This window comes from Ovis aries, chromosome 6, assembly GCF_016772045.2.
Source record: "Ovis aries strain OAR_USU_Benz2616 breed Rambouillet chromosome 6, ARS-UI_Ramb_v3.0, whole genome shotgun sequence".
In the NCBI taxonomy this organism is placed as follows: Eukaryota; Metazoa; Chordata; class Mammalia; order Artiodactyla; family Bovidae; genus Ovis; species Ovis aries.
In genome coordinates this window covers 93,183,329-93,197,071 of record NC_056059.1, presented here as the reverse complement: position 1 = coordinate 93,197,071, position 13,743 = coordinate 93,183,329, and the positions used below count along the sequence as shown (strand labels likewise).

The window sequence follows — 13,743 nt, the reverse complement described above, 5'->3', positions numbered from 1 at the left end:
GTAAATAACTGGTTATGAAGGAGATCCATAAGGATAAACTGAATAGAAATAAAACATGTTGAGTACTAGTATTTTTAAAGAGCAGAAAAATCCTTGGTACTACTGTTTCCTCGTTATTCAGTTTGTCAATAAGGATCATAGAAAAAATATTATTGGATTAGAAAACCATTTGCTAACATCACCTTAAGTTAAATGTACTGATGTGTATTATCCTTTTATCTTTGATCTTATTCCCCAATTTTAAGCTGTTTAAAATTTGCCATTCTTGTCCTAGGTGTGCTACTCTTTAATCCTATCCTTGTCCATTCTGTAGGGTATCTATTATTCATTACTCTCATCTTCTGTGATAAAGATCTTTTACTCTCCCTTTAGCTGTATGTTTCCATTGTGGCTGTAGGGAGAAATGCAATTACCTGATGAGGGGGGAAAAAGTACTAACAAGAAGAAATGAAAAATTCTTTGTGAAATTATTTGAAATTAGAATATTTTATAACTTTATTTCTCACGTAGTACATGAAAATGGTGTAAGCTGCATGAGGGCAAGGATGCCCTTTGTCTTGTTCACTGTTGAAGTCCTAGTGCTTGATATAATGCATGATGATAGCAGGCCTGCAGTAAATGTTTGTTGAATAAATGTTAAACTAGTCTGAAACAGGAAATTCCAGAAGTCTGAAGGTAACTTTTTCCTTAATGATGGGTAGCTTTACCATTGTAAAACTAGAATTTTGTTTTGTTTTTATTTAGAGTGGTGACAGATTGGGAGATAATGAAGATTTTGAGTGGCTCTTTTTGAATGTTTCATTATTGTCATCTATAGACTTGAGCTGAATATGTCATTGAAGACAAATGTCACCTGGAGGCCCTTGGTATAGGAGTAGGAATGTGGATGAAATTGTTATTTATCACAGGATGTCTTCTAAGCTCTTGTGATTGCCATCAATCTTTATTTTTATCAGTAAGATTCTACTTTATGCAGTGTGATTTGCTGGAAGCTGTTTTTTAAGTATCAGCTGTGAGCTCCTGAGCTCACAGGCAAGGTATAAATTTTGTATGACAGTTGTAATGATTAATACTTGTGTATAGTTAAAAATAGATATTGATGAGGAAATAGAAACTTCCAATGCTGCAGTGCAGTGGTTATTTTTCTTTATTAAAAATGGTAAACTTAGACATATTTTCTCAGAAAGGAAAGTGGTCTTAATGATTAAGGCCAGATGGCAAGGACAGATGTTAGTCAAGGTGGGTATTCAGTAAATAGCAAATAATGTGTTCCATAACCTTTGGAAATAAATGCTGACAGAAGATAGATTTATCTGAGAATATGTAAAATGTAATAAGACACTGACATCTTGCTCTAAAATATAAGCAGCGTAGGCTGAATTTTGTCTTCTTTTAACTTTTTTTTTTTTAATTTTATTTTTTAGTTTTTCTTTTAACTTTGAGAACTCTACATCTCTGTCTAAGATTGCTCCGCAAACTGCTGTTGAGATGATGACTTAATATGTCTGTGGCTCCAAGTGCTTATCTACTGGTTTATATTTTAGGGTTGGATTCATTGAATTAGAGGCCTGGTTCACTATGAAGCACTCTTTGGTGATTGGAGCATTGTTTCTTATTCTGAATTCTAAATGAAGTACGATTAATTTCTGAAACTGTGCTGAACTATAGACTGAGATAAAATGACCTTAAATTTAGAGAAGGGGGTAATCTGAGGGAATCTGTGGTTTAACATCATAATGACTTATATCTTTATATCCACTATAGAGTCTGCTATTTTTTTTTGTTTTTAATAAGCTTTTCCAGATAACCAAAATTAGCAGAAGCTTAGTTCTAGCCTTTAATACTTTGCTCTGATTTGGCTCAGATTATTATTTAGGGGGGAGGAGAATAGGGCAGGGAGGAGTCACGTTGCATTGTTTTCCTAGCCCCAGATAAAAAACCTGAGATTTGGGGTTCCTTGGCAATAGTGTATTTGGTGGTAATTCATGTATATTTTACAACAACCTATTCATTGAATAGAATGTTATATAGGAATCTTGTATTTTATTTACAGTTTTGGAAATGTAAATTTTTTAGGGCAAAGTAGCCCTAGTGTTACATACAGTGTTACTTTCAGCCAGAAAAGGACTGGAATACATTTTCCATGAAGTTGGTATTTTACAACTTTACTTGAAGTTTTTGCATAACTTTGCAGAAGACTCTGAGAAATAAACTAATGAAAATCTTCACTGTATGTAATAATTAATCATCCTTCAGTGATGATTTTCTTTCAGGATAGTTCATGTAGGAACCAAGAAATAATCAAGTTCTTTGTTCAGGACTGACAGTTGCTCTCAGAAATTTTACACTAGATTCTGAGAAGCCTGTGATGGTGATATACTAAGATTCAAGGAATGGAGGAGAGAGGATGGCAAGTTCAAAGAAGCTTATGTAGTCAGTATTTGGGGAGCTATGTGGAGTATTTTTCATAGTATTGAAATGGGATTGAAGAGTGCAAGTTAAAAAGGCTGTTGTGAAGGGGTTTTTAGTTTACTCTTGTTACATTATCAGGATCTCCTCCCTAGTATAAATTAGGTTGATGTAATGGGATGATCCTTTGGGAACTGATGTAAGATATTGCAGAAATGAGAAATTCTTGGAAAAACCAATTGAAAAACCTGCCTTTCATCAATTTAATAAAGTTAGAGAAAGGAATTAGCTGTTAAACTTTACAAAATAAAACATTTCCTTGGATGAAGTGTGTCCATCCAGTATTTAAGCCTTGGACTGACCTATATCTTAGCCTGTTGAGAAAGCACATTATCAGTGTCACATTTATAGATTTAAGTTATATTTGAATTATTATTTTATACATTAAGTTATTTTGAAATAGGTTTTTGTGATAATGTTTCCAAGATGGAAGGTTGATGCTGAGAAACTGAGCAGGAAGATAAAGCTGAATAGGAGGTTCAGTAATGCCAATTTCTTAAATTTGAGCTAAGTTTTTAAATAGCATGTTCTGATGCTAGGACAGTAGTGAGCACCAAAACTATAGACTCTACTACATTAGTTAATGCAAATAAGTGTTTTAACTTCAATCAGACTATCCAAATTTAGTGTCATTTTGAAGGATTAAATGACTTGTATTTTTATTGACTTCCTAATCAAATCCAAAAGAGACCTTTGACACGTAACATAACAGTATTAATTATACTTTGGTTTTTACATATTATAGACATTGGTAAGCATTTTATGGATACGATAAACATTTTGTAAATTTTAATAGACTTACAAAGATGGAGACTTATAACAATTTTTTAAAAAGAAATATAGTTCTTATATAGTAGCAATTTCAGATATTAGCATTTGTGGGCCAGAAGAGATGATGACTATTAATCTCCTCTCTAGATTTTTAAATTATTTAGGGAAATTGATTAATGACCATTTCATGAGATTAATTTTTAGAAGAGCATTGACTGTTGATTGGAATAGGTGGGAGAGAGCTGGTAGTTTTTAGGATTATAAAGCACATGCTCATTCCACAAATAGTTATTAGGTGCCCACTGTGTGATAGGAGTGCTTTGCAGTGGTAAAGAATCTATCTGCCAATGCTGGAGATGCGGGTTTGATCCCTAGGTCAGGAAGGTCCCCTTGAGTAGGAAAATTGCAGTATTCTTATCTGGGAAATCCCATGGAGAGAGGAGGCTGGCAGGCTACAGTCCATGGATTGCAAAGAGTCAGATACAACTGAGCACACACACATGTGATAGGAACTATATAGAGACAAAGAGGGCATGCCTCCATACTCATTATCCCCTTGAATAACACACTGTCCAATGGTAGCCCTGATTAAACTGCCAAATTGTTGACTGATGCACTGTTTTCTTTTTTAATTGGAGTATAATTGCTTTACAGTGTTGTGTTAGTTTCTGCTATACGACAAAGTGAATCAGCTATGCGCATATATCCCCTCCCTCATGAACCTCCATCCCATTTCCCCCATCCCTCCCCTCTAGTCATCACAGAGCACTGAGCTGAGCTCCCGTGCTGTATATATAGCAGGTTCCTACCAGCTATCTGTTTTACACATGGTAGTATATATATGTCAGTTCTAATCTCCTGATTTGTCCCACTCTCCTCTTTTCCCCATTGTATCCACCTGTCTGTTCTTTATGATTACGTCGCTTTTCCTCCCCTGCTATAGGTGCATCTATACCATTTTTTGCACTATGTTTTATGAAAATTATTTGAAATTAATGAAAGATAATTTGAAAATTTCATAGTCTTAGTTTTTCCCATTGTTATTGTTGATGATGAATTTGTAGCATGTCTTTGTATCTGAATAAATTTTATTTGGTTTTGCTTATTAATCTTGTGTTTTTGTAGAATCTTACATTAGTGTGTAGGAGTACCCACAGAGATACATGTGCCTTATGGTGCATAGTAGAAATTCTAAAAACCTTATTACCTAAAAATGTTATATTCAGAAATATTTTACATAGGCCACATAGGGTAAAAATCAGGTTTTTCCCCTGTGAAAAGTGATCATACTCTTTGTGCTGTATGAAGATCTGAGGCATTTATGGAAAATAAAACATGTTTCAGTATTACACAGTTATGTGATAAGATTAGAGCTGAAGAGCTTAACCAGGTTTGGAAGCTAATTACTGTTAACAGATGAAAAAAACCTGGAAAACTTCCCCTTTGCTTCTTTTAGTAAATGGGAAGAAATGACGGTTTTTCCTTCAGAAATACTAGGGCAAATTATGGGATGGGAAATTTTGATTGTACTCTTATAAACTAGCTTTGATTTCTTGATACATAATAGAATTCTTCCTGTTTTTCTTTCTATGTAACAAATTTCAGACCATCTGAAAGTGACTCTTCCATTGAGATAGAGGTTCTAAACTACTTGGAAACAGTCCCAGTTTTAGACACTTGGTTTTGGTGTCTGTATGTATATCTGTGTGTGTTTAAAGTGTGAGCAAAGAAGTAACTATAAATAGTATGCAGATACTGATAGATGCTTTTGAATTGTGGTGTTGGAGAAGACTCTTGAGAGTCCCTTGGACTGCAAGGAGATCCAACCATTCCATCCTAAAGGAAATCAGTCCTGGCTGTTCATTGGAAGGACTGATATTGAAGCCGAAGCTCCAGTACTTTGGCCGCCTGATGGGAAGAGCTGACTAATTTGAAAAGACCCTGATGCTGAGATTGAGAGCAGGAGGAGGAGGGGACGACAGGGTTTGAGATGGTTGGATGGCATCACTGACTCAATGGACATGAGTTTGGGTGGGCTCCTGGAGTTGGTGATCGACAGGGAGGCCTGGTATGCTGCAGTTCATGGGGTTGCAAAGAGTCGGACACAACTGAACAACTGAACTGAACTGAGAGCATGCAGGAGTTTTAAGACCTCTTCAGTGGTTACTTTTATGGCCATTTGTCATCTGATTCATACATTGCGCACTTGAGGAGTTTTATGTCTATTTGGTTGTCACTGATGATTGTTTGGTTATTTTTGCTGTTATATAAAGAAAACTGTATAATATTACTTTAAATTAGGGCAGCCATGTAACTCATCATCCAAATTGGACACTTTTGAGAATTATATTAATAGTGACCTAAGAATAACAGATATAAACCAAGATTGGCCCATGTAAACCAAGATATATGATCTTAATTAAGATGCTTTTGATTATAAGTAACAGGAAACACAAACTAGTAGTTTAAACAATAAGCAAACAGACTGGCTTGTATAGTCAAAAAGCCCAGTGCTGAAGAGTGCTACAGGAGTGGTTTGGTGAGGACTCTGGCTTTGTTTCTCTGTTTTCTAGTCTCTGACTGCTATGGCTGGTTTCCCTTCTAGTTGTTGAATGATATTCAAGAGTAGCTGGGGTTGTCTTCTTTTTCATGTATGACCAATAGGAGAAAGAAGTTTGCTTTTCCCATAAATGTAAAATTAGTCTTAGGCCTAGTGATTATTAGATATTTCTGAACTAATCTCTGTGACAGGGAGAATATCTTGTGCTTATTGTCTGTCTTAGACATGGAATATTTGAATAGCATGAAGCAAGGAGGATAGAATTACCTTGGTTCTCTTAGACCAATCAGAGTCTATCAAAGAAATTCTCAAAGGGTCAGTCTGTCTTGGAAAGCACAGCAGCTAAATGAAGAGGAAGGGGTGCAGTGAATGTTTGGGAAGCAACGCCATGTTTTATTGTGAAGTCCAGTGTCCCTGCTTCTTTGCATTTTCCTTGAGGCCTCTGTTACTAAATTCCTGCAGCCTAGCCTACTTTGCGTGTGTTTTCCTTCTAGTGAGAATTTAAGGGTAGCCTGGAAAGGGGGAAGCAAAAGAAAACTTACCGTCCCATTTTTCTCCCTCTGTTTTATGTATAAGACTAAATAATTGGTCATCTTTTTTCTTTTTTCTCACAGACTAATAGGGATGCCAAAGGAAAAATATGATCCTCCAGATCCTCGCAGAATTTATACCATCATGTCAGCAGAGGAGGTAGCCAATGGGAAAAAATCTCACTGGGCAGAATTAGAAATCTCGGGTGAGTGAAATCTGAAACATTTAATCTGGGATTTGTGGCTCAGACAGAAAGCGTCTGCCTGCAATGCAGGAGACCTGGGTTCAGTCCCTGGGTTGGGAAGATCTCCTGGAGAAGAAAATGGCAACCCATTCCAGTATTCTTGCCTGGAAAATCCCATGGATGGAGGAACCTGGTAGGCTACAGTCCATGGGGTCACAAAGAGTTGGACATGACTGAGCGACTTCACACTTCACATACACATGATCTCAATAATGAACAAGAGTTGAGTATTACATTTTTGTCATTGCTATACATTTTGAATTAAATGAATTAATTGAAAAAATACAAGATGCTGAGGTACTTACCAGTGTTCAACTTACTGTTTTATCTGTGACTAAATGTCTTTGTTCCCATTGTTTCTTTTGAGATTAATACCGTGGGCCACAGGTGGCATCTAGAACTGAAGGCATTGGGAGTGCAGTTTCTAAGTAAAACCTGCTTCTTTGATATAATAGATTTTGTTTTTCTATCACAGAGTAATCATTTTTGCAAGTTGATATCTTTGCCATCATCCTGTCATCCCATTGTTGGCAGAGTAGGAATCCTAAAAGCTATCTGTTTATTCTATAAAGTGATAACTGTGTTACATGACTTTACATGTTTAGGATTTGTTAAAATAGAATCTGATTTCTGAAAACTCATAACCTCAGTCTAATAGTGAGGAAAACATCAGACAAACTGAAGGACGTTCCATAGAGTGATTGTCAGGGTCCTGAAAACAAGGAAAGAATGAGAAACTGTCCTAGACAAGAGAAGACTAAAGAGACATGGCAGCTAAATGCAAAATGGTATCTTGGATCAAATCTTCTAACAAAAAGGTGTAAAAACTGGTGAAATTCAAATAAAGTCTGTAAATTAGTTAATATGAAAGTAGCAATCTTAGTTTCCTAGTTTTGACAAACGTTGCTTTTTGGGCTTCCCTGGTGGCTCAGATGGTAAACAGTCTACCTGCAATCCAGGAGACCCAGGTTCGCTCTCTGGGTCAAGAAGATCTCCTGGAGAAGGGAACTGGCTCCAGTGTTCTGGCCTGGAGAATTCCATGGACAGAGGAGCCTGGCACCCTACAGCCAGTGGGGTCACAAAGAGGTGGGCATGACTGAGTAACTAATTCTTTCACTTTACGGGCTTCTCCGGTGGCTCAGATGGTAAAGAATCTGCCTGCAATGCAGGAGACCCGGTTTTTGTTCCTTTAGTTGCTAAGTTGTGTTTGACTCTTTGTGTTTGACTCTTTGTACACCTGTAGCCTGCCAGGCTTTTCCCAGGTAGGGATTTCCCAGACAAGAATACTGGAAAGGGTTGCCATTTCCTCCTTCAGGGGATCTTCTCCACCCAGGGATTGAACCCAGTCTCCTACATTGGCAGGCGTGTTCTTTACTACTGAGCCACTAGGAAACCTTTTACAAATGTACAGTGGTAGTATAATATGCTGCTGCTGCTAAGTCGCTTTAGTCATGTCCGACTCTGTGCGACCCCATAGACGGCAGCCCACCAGGCTCCCCCATCCCTGGGATTCTCCAGGCAAGAACACTGGAGTGGGTTGCCATTTCCTTCTGTAATGCGTGAAAGTGAAAGGTAAAAGTGAAGTCGCTCAGTCGTGTCCGACTCTTAGTGACCTCATAGACTGCAGCCTACCAGGCTCCTCCGTCCATGGGATTTTCCAGGCAAGAGTACTGGAGTGGGGTGCCATTGCCTTCTCCAATATAATATGCTAGTAGTAGGGAAAACTGGCTGAGGGGTATATAGGAACTGTGTTGTCTTGGTAACTGTTCTGTAAATCTACAATTATTACAAAATTAAAAACTTATTAAAAATAAAAGTATAAGTACAGTTTTTCTTCTATGAATCGATATAATACAGACTATACATAGAATGTAATTTTTTCCTCAGTATGCTTTCATTGGAAGAGTTAAATAAACCCACATTAGAGTTTGGCAGGAACTATGTGTATCTTCGATAAAAGGTAACTAACTGGGTGGATAGGTGATTGGTAATTTTAAAATAATGAATATGAGCAAATCGTACTAGGTTAACCCAGGATTTCTCAACTTGGCACTGTTGACACTTCCGGGTAGACAGTTCTTTGTTGTTGGAAGTGGTTGTGTGCACATCGATGTTCAGCAGCATTCCTGGCCTCTACCCACTAGATAGTGGTAGCACTCCTCTGGTTTTGACAAGCTAAAATGTTTCCAGATTGCTGGAGTCCCAGTATTGTCTCTGGTTGATAATCCCTTGGTTACCCCTAGGTAAAAACTTAAGTGTTTTATTTATTAGAACCTCTATCACTTGAAAACTTTGTTTCCTATTAAAATGCAAAATCCTAGTTAATACTTAAAGCCTGATTATAGACAAGGTCAAGGAACCTGTGATAGAAAGAACCCTGGACAGAAGATCTAAATTTGAGTCTACTGCTTGATAGCCACACGAAAAGCAACACTTCCCTATTAAGATTTTTTTGTCCTCTGTACCTTCCACTGCTCTTTTAATCAGAATCTTTTACCATTTCACTTCGGTAAAACATTTTAAAAGTCTCTTCATATAAGTTTATTGTTAAGATAATAGCACGTTTTACAGAAGTTGAAACTCTGTGATTTGCTTATGCTTAATATGGCTAACAAATTGTAGAAATTAGGACCCTGAACCGAGTCTTCTTTTTCCAGTATGTATTCTACCCTAGCTGTCGGATGCTGAGTCATTGGTAAAGCTTAATGTGTGACCATTTCCTGGAGTGTGTTGCACTTAATGCAGAATCTTAAACCAGATTTATTAATGTATAATTGAAATATGAGAAAGCTGGGGAAGATATCTCCTTTGGGAGCAAAATGATTTTCCGGGTGGCTAATCTAAGATTAGTTCTAAATCATAGCAATTACTCTTGTCTATTTAAAGTATGTAGACTAATTCAAACCCTAGGTGTAGATTAGCCTTGTACTGTTAATTTTCATGAAGTATGTGAGAAGTTAGTACCATGACTTAAAAAAACTTCACAACCATTCTACTGCAAAAGCTCAGGTGAGCCCCATGGTTTCTCCTTGAGACATGTGATCACCCTTAATCCAAGGGTCTCCTTGTTATGTTGCAGCTTATTTTAATACATGGTAGATTCGTGAGAAAGAATGGTTGTCAGACAGAAGTTGCATGGAATTAAAGAAGGACCAGTTGTGTTTGGAAGAAGTCAAAAGCATTTAATGCAAAATTAAAATGTCACAGTCAGAGTATCTGTATGCATTTATGGGCTTTTCTCCCACTTTTTGGTGCTCGTAGCTCAGTTTTTGTCTTGGCCCTAGAGTTTAATGAATCCATATCTTGCCTTTTAGGTAGAGTGCGGAGCTTAAGTACATCACTTTGGTCATTGACACACTTGACAGCGCTGCACCTAAATGACAATTACCTTAGTCGCATTCCACCTGATATTGCCAAGCTTCATAATCTGGTTTACCTGGATCTGTCATCCAATAAACTCAGAAGTTTACCAGCAGAACTAGGAAACATGGTGTCTCTCAGGTGAGAAAATGTAAATGTGACTCAACTGTTTAAAACTGTAAATTTACCAAATGCAAATATTTACGGGAGGCTACTCATCTTACAGTAAGTAGGCTTTCCATATGTATGTGAAGATTAAATGATATAAATTGCCTGAGCATAGTACTTGAGTTGGCCTCCATAGAGTGCTGCTTTTCCTTCCTTCCTTTAAATTTGGAGTTTTCTGGCTGGAAATGGGCATGTATTACCAATTTCTTTTGACAGACTTGAGGTGGGATAGGGCTAAAATACTTTATTCTTGCTTAACACTCAGGTGAAAAATCTCATCAGAAGTATTTGGGGCCAGACTAGACTAATCAGAAATAATTGGGAAAATATGATTTGCTTACTAGTAAAGCTTTTAGGAACATACTTTACGAGCAAGGTATACTTACACATTACAACTTCTTAGTTAGTTAGTTCAGTCGTTCAGTCATGTCCGGCTGTTTTTGACCCCATGAATCGCAGCATACCAGGCCTCCCTGTCCATCACCAACTCCTGGAGTTCACTCAGACTCACGTCCATCGAGTCAGTGATGCCATCCAGCCATCTCATCCTCTGTCGTCCACTTCTCCTCCTGCCCCCAATCCCTCCCGGCATCAGAGTCTTTTCCAATGAGTCAACTCTTCGCATGAAGTGGCCAAAGTACTAGAGTTTCAGCTTTAGCATCATTCCTTCCAAAGAAATCCCTTCAGGGGATCTTCAGAATGGACTGGTTGGATCTCCTTGCAGTCCAAGGGACCCTCAAGAGTCTTCTCCAACACCACAGTTCAAAAGCATCAATTCTCTGGCGCTCAGCTTTCTTCATAGTCCAACTCTCACATCCATACATGACCACTGGAAAACCGTAGCCTTGACTAGATGGACCTTTGTTGGCAAAGTAATGTTTCTACTTTTCAATATGCTATCTAGGTTGGTCATAACTTTTCTTCCAAGAAGTAAACGTCTTTTAATTTTATGGCTGCAGTCACCATCTGCAGTGATTTTGGAGCCCCCCAAGATAAAATCTGACACTGTTTTCCCATCTATTTCCCATGAAGTGATGGGACAACTCCTTAAGGAAACCTTAAAAACCTGATAATAAATGGATTTATTTCTAGTCTTTCAGGATTCTTTAAGAAACCCTGGTGGGTCAGATGAAATCTGCCTGCAATGTGGGAGACCTGGGTTTGATCCTTGGGTCAGAAAGATCCCCTGGAGAAGGGAATGGCAACCCAGTCTAGTATTCTTTCCTGGAATATTCCATGGCTGAGGAGTCTGATGGGCTACAGTCCATGGGGGTCTCAAAGAATTGGACACGAATGAGTGACTAACACAAACAAAACAGGATGCTTTAAGAATTTCTTCATAGGAGAAAATTTTATAGGCATGTTGAGACCTTGTATGTGGTGTGCCTAGTCACTCAGTCGTGTCCAACTCTGTGACTCCATGGACTGTAACCTGCCAGGTTCCTCTGTCCGTAGAATTCTCTGGGCGAGAATATTGGAATGGGTTGCTATTTCCTCCTCCAGGGGATCTTTCCGATCCAGGAATTGAACCCACATCTCCTATGTCTCCTGCATTGCAGATGGATTCTTTACTCATTGAGGCATGGGGGAACCAATGAAAATAAGGATTGCTTTCCTGCCTTTTTACTGTTGAGTAGTAATGTTAAAAAATTGCTATCATGTTTAAATTTAAAATTTTAAAAATCTTGTTTCACCATCCCTTTACTATATGTTTTTGTTATTTTTTTATACTTCTTAGGTGTCTGATTTTATACCTTTTAGTCATTAATTAATAACACTGGCCATTTATTTTCTCTATAATCTGCCCCAAATTTCACAGTCATAAATTCAGATCTTCATGTGTGCCATCCTGTTTATACTATCCTATTTATTTTTAATGTTTATATTTCTGTCAGTGATTGTTGTATCTTGAAGTGACTATAGTTGTAATGGTGTAAAATTTGAATGGGTTACTGGCTACTGTGTAGTGAATCCTGAAGTTTATTAAAAAAATTTTTTTTTTCTGTGATTGAGGAGGCTAGGTTCGAGGATATCTGCTGTCTTTGAATACATAAAATACCTGTCTCTCTTGATTTGTATCTGAGAGGAATTTTGGGTGAGCAAGAAAACGGAGTGGATTTGAGAGTGATACACAATTCCTATATCTTTAATTTGTGTTTGAGAATGAGTAAATTCATAGAAACACTTAATAAATGTGGTAGTTACAACATTTTGGGATGAATATAGAGAAATAATGCCTTGATTGTAGATATCACTCATGGTATCTTAAAAGGCAGGTTAAGAACAGCAACTGTGGGTGTGTTAATAAAGTTTGATACGTTAAAATAGTTTTTTTTTTTTTTTTCTTTTCTTTTCTTTAAAACAGGGAATTGCTTTTAAATAACAATCTGTTACGGGTTTTGCCTTATGAACTTGGTCGGCTCTTCCAGCTACAAACTCTAGGTTTGAAAGGTGAGTGATTTTTCTTTTCTAAATGGTAGCATTGACACAGTATTGAAGCTGTCTTAACCTTTTAAAGGCCATTTTGGTTACAATTAGGTCAGGTTTTAGTATAATTTTGAGACTATAACTATATGTTCCTCTTAAGAGAAAAGTGGTTCTTCTGTATCAAATTGAGCTTCAGGATTTAAACAAGATCCCATCATTTTTACAAGTTTGGATGGAAGGAAAATTTTTTAATTTTATTTTTAATTTTCTGTAAACCTTTGAATTTTCTTAGAGGAGATATTTTAAGTTAACACTTAGCGCTATAGTTTCTTTTTCCCATTTAAAAAAATTTAAAAACAATGATGTAACATAATAAATTATAACCTCAGTCAGAATGTCTGATTTTGATAGAGTAGATAGCATTTAACATATTATATAAGGGAAAAGCATAACAGTAAAAATGAGCCACACGTAGTAAGAGCAGTTGTTTATATATAAGCATATTAATCCATCCTCTGATGGTATCATCTCAGTTTGGGATGAAAGTCATACTCAAATCACATAAATACTTGTTTTGTGTATTTTTCTCCTAGCATAGCATAGGAAGAAAGGCTTATTTTGAATGCAGAGGACTAAATGCAGATTTACTGTATTGGTTAAACATTTTTTGTGCTAATAAGGAATGAACATTAATCAAAGCCTTATAAAATATATACTTTTGTATGGTTTATTTTCTTTCTTTAAAGACTGCTAAGTCTCATGAACATGTTCTGTTTGTGTTTGCTCAAGTCATACAATGGAGCATTAAGAAACAAGCTCAAAGAAGAGTGGTAGGATTGCTGATGTTATTTGTTGAATGAAATGAAGAAAGTCATATTAGGCTTCCTTATACAATTGCTGCTAAGTCACTTCAGTCGTGTCCAACTCTGTGTGACCCCAGAGACGGCAGCCCACCGAGCTCCCCCGTCCCTGGGATTCTCCAGGCAAGAACACTGGAGTGGGTTGCCATATCCTTCTCCAGTGCATGAAAATGAAAGGTGAAAGTGAAGTCACTCAGTCGTGTCCGACTTTTCGCAACCCCATGGACTGCAGCCTACCAGGCTCCTCCATCTATAGGATTTTCCAGGCGAGAGTACTGGAGTGGGGTGCCATTGCCTTCTCTGCCTTATTCAATTAACCCTTTGTAAATTGGGTCATTATATGAATGGTCTAA

The 13,743-nt window shown here is 37.3% G+C and overlaps 1 protein-coding gene across 7 annotated transcripts in view; it reads left to right on the top strand.

Moving 5' to 3' along the window:
* The window catches only part of CNOT6L (CCR4-NOT transcription complex subunit 6 like), a 117,207-nt gene that overhangs the window by 44,056 nt on the left and 59,408 nt on the right, over positions 1-13,743 (top strand). For 6 of the 7 annotated variants that reach the window (XM_015096574.4, XM_012180231.4, XM_004009932.5 and 3 more), the window contains 3 exons: positions 6,415-6,536; positions 9,890-10,076; positions 12,469-12,554. In XM_015096574.4, coding sequence (XP_014952060.1) covers positions 6,425-6,536; positions 9,890-10,076; positions 12,469-12,554 — 385 coding nt within the window. In that variant the 5' untranslated portion in view covers positions 6,415-6,424. Of the gene's footprint in view, positions 1-6,414; positions 6,537-9,889; positions 10,077-12,468; positions 12,555-13,743 lie in introns of those variants that run through there. The other variant, XM_042251539.2, reaches the window with a different exon arrangement.